The sequence below is a fragment of the Cyphomyrmex costatus genome, unplaced genomic scaffold, assembly GCF_001594065.2.
Source record: "Cyphomyrmex costatus isolate MS0001 unplaced genomic scaffold, Ccosl1.0 scaffold718, whole genome shotgun sequence".
Taxonomy (NCBI): domain Eukaryota; kingdom Metazoa; phylum Arthropoda; class Insecta; order Hymenoptera; family Formicidae; genus Cyphomyrmex; species Cyphomyrmex costatus.
This window is the reverse complement of record NW_017280287.1, coordinates 85,321-88,412: the sequence shown is the minus strand read 5'-3', so window position 1 is coordinate 88,412 and position 3,092 is coordinate 85,321. Positions and strand designations below refer to the sequence as shown.

Genomic DNA, 3,092 nt, shown 5'->3' with positions numbered 1-3,092 from the left:
AATCAAGCCATACCCTTCAATGACGCATCTCTGTTTTCTAGGTCTCTAGTTTATGCGATTAATGCAAGAGTTGTGTGGATATAGCTTTAAGCTCATATCAATAAAAACGCGTTTTGAGTACAGACCATTAAGTCGAGAAAATGGCGCTATCTTGTGCGAGTGAGTATTATATATTTGTTTTTTGAGAACATAAATCATAAAGGTGTTAGTTTTTGTTTTATTTTGACCATTCTTATGTGATATTTACATTTACACGCAAGTTTACACTATGACACTTAACAGAAAATTACATTATTGAAGAAATAAATTTTAAACCGGTAAAGTCAACTAACATAACCTAAAAATGCTTTACTGTTTTACTAGCGAACATGAGAATGTGTTACTATGTGTAATGTGTGATCTGGTCTTATAATGTACTTATGATAATAAGATGGTCTGTTAATTAAAAGAAAACTTTTTGAAAGCAAATTATATAGATATATATAATAATATTTAAAAAAATATAATTCATATATTTAAATTATAATACAATAAAATTTCGAGATGTAATAAAGATTGTTATAAATTATTTCTAAAATTTTTAGTTTCTAACGAAGTACCAGAGCATCCAGTAGTATCTCCTATTTCTGGTTCAGTATTTGAAAGACGTCTCATAGAAAAATATATAACTGAAAATGGAGTAGATCCTATTAATGGCAAAGAACTTGCCATTGAACAGCTTATTGATATCAAAGGTACTCTTTAAAATTTATATTTTTTTTACTAATTATTTTTATATAATTTATAATCTTTACTGTTACAGCAACTCCAATTGTTAAGCCAAAACCACCTAGTGCGACTTCTATTCCAGCAATTTTAAAAATTATGCAAGATGAGTGGGATGCTGTTATGTTGCATTCATTTACATTACGACAGCAACTTCAGACTGCAAGGCAGGAACTATCTCATGCTTTATATCAACATGATGCAGCTTGCCGTGTGATTGCTAGATTAACTAAAGAAGTTACAGCTGCCAGAGAGGCCCTGGCCACTCTCAAGCCACAAGCTGGAATTGTTCAGGCTACAATCCCACAACCAGTATGTTATCATTATTTGATTATTGTACTATAAATATTTAATAATCTTAATAAATTTATGTAGATTTTATTTTATTTTATGTATGTGTATAATATATACATATAAAAGCAAATATTTATTTGTTTTTTATTTTATGTATATTATAAATTGTAAATATATTCATAATTCTCTTAATAAATTATATATTCTTTGTTAGGCTGTGGCAGTAGAAGCTGGTGGTATAGCAACACAACCAATGGAACAAGCTGGTATCACTGAAGATGTGATACAGAAACTTCAAGAGCGAGCAACTGTTCTTACACAAGAGCGAAAACGGCGTGGACGGTCAGTACCAGAAGACCTTATGCCTCAGGACAGTATCCGGTCATTCCAAACTCTTGCATCACATCCTGTAAGCTTTTAAGTTTTATAAAACTTTCAAAATTTATTGCGTCACTATTAAGGATTGTTACAAATATCTATTTTTAAATATATAATCAGAGCTGCATTTATAAGTATTATTTTAATAATATTTAATAATAATTATTACATAATTCTGAAGATTTTTAATATCACACAAATAAAAAAAAACATGAATTAATTATTAATATTGAAAATAATTAATTATATTAATTTTAGGGACTTCACTCTGCCAGTGTGCCTGGAATTCTGGCACTTGATATTCACAGTGCAGATACTAGCAAAATTTTAACAGGTGGTGCCGACAAGAATGCCACTGTTTTTAATAAGGATACTGAGCAAGTGGTAGCAATTCTCAAAGGGCACACAAAAAAAGTATACAATCATAATTTAAATTGTCGTTTTATTAAACATTCTTCCTTCAAAACATACTAATTTTTAAAATTATCCCTTAGGTTACACGAGTTATTTATCATCCAGAAGAGGATGTAGTGATGACTGCATCACCCGATACTACAATTCGTGTGTGGAATGTTGCTACCAGTCAAACAACATTGTTATTGAAAGCTCATGATGCACCTGTGACTGGATTATCTCTACATCCAACTGGCGATTATCTACTGAGTTCCTCTCTAGATCAGCATTGGGCTTTTTCGGATATACGTACCGGCAGATTATTAACTAAAGTATGTTTTCAATTAATATATCTTATTTAATCAGAAAGACTACAATTTAATTCACGCTCACAATGCTCAGCGTGTTCATGATCGGTCTTATTGAATAAAGGTTATAAAAAATAAACGAAATTAGGCGAAATGTATTGTTTTTAGTACGTTAGACGTGACGTCATAAAATGAACGAAATGTGTCTGTCTATGAATTGAAAGAAGTTTTATGATGGCATGTATTTCATAATAGTACTTCTTTACCATTTCTTTCAAAAATAAAATAATCAGTTGCTGCCTCTTGTTTTCATACACATATACTTGATTGTTTAGATTGCAGGACAAATAGGACAACCATTGACAACTGCGCAATTCCATCCTGATGGTTTGATTTTTGGCACTGGCACAGCAGATTCTCAGGTGAAAATCTGGGATTTAAAAGAACAATCTAATGTAGCAAACTTTCCGGGACACACTGGCATAATTACAGCGATTAGTTTTTCTGAGAATGGATATTACTTGGCAACAGCTGCGGAAGATTCATGTGTCAAGCTTTGGGATTTGAGGAAATTGAAGAACTTTAAGACATTACAATTAGAGGAATCTTATGAAGTGAAGGATATTTGCTTTGATCAAAGTGGAACTTATTTGGCCGTGGCAGGAACGGATGTCAGGTAAAATGTTGATGAACAATAATAAATTAAACTAGAGCACTGAATAAATCAAATAAATAATGAAAGGATAAAGGGATAAAGTATATTCCATGTTAATTACATAATCTTAATTTATTAGTCCTTGATAGTTATGAGTTATTAGAAAGTTGATATTTTAATATAATAAAGAATTAATTATATATTAATTAGTAAATTTTTATTAGTAATATATATATAAAAACAAAGTGTCTTTGAAGCGTTCAGCGAATTCAACAGTTGAGTGAGCGCTCGCTATTATT

General features: G+C 30.7%; 1 protein-coding gene across 1 annotated transcript in view; it reads left to right on the top strand.

Moving 5' to 3' along the window:
- Positions 1 to 134: 134 nt before the first annotated feature.
- Positions 135 to 3,092, top strand: part of Prp19 (pre-mRNA processing factor 19) — a 3,527-nt gene continuing 569 nt past the window's right edge. The window contains exons 1-7 of the mRNA XM_018548297.1: positions 135 to 159; positions 585 to 734; positions 803 to 1,077; positions 1,274 to 1,468; positions 1,696 to 1,851; positions 1,932 to 2,162; positions 2,474 to 2,814. Coding sequence (XP_018403799.1) covers positions 141 to 159; positions 585 to 734; positions 803 to 1,077; positions 1,274 to 1,468; positions 1,696 to 1,851; positions 1,932 to 2,162; positions 2,474 to 2,814 — 1,367 coding nt within the window. The 5' untranslated portion in view covers positions 135 to 140. The remainder of the gene's footprint in view (positions 160 to 584; positions 735 to 802; positions 1,078 to 1,273; positions 1,469 to 1,695; positions 1,852 to 1,931; positions 2,163 to 2,473; positions 2,815 to 3,092) is intronic.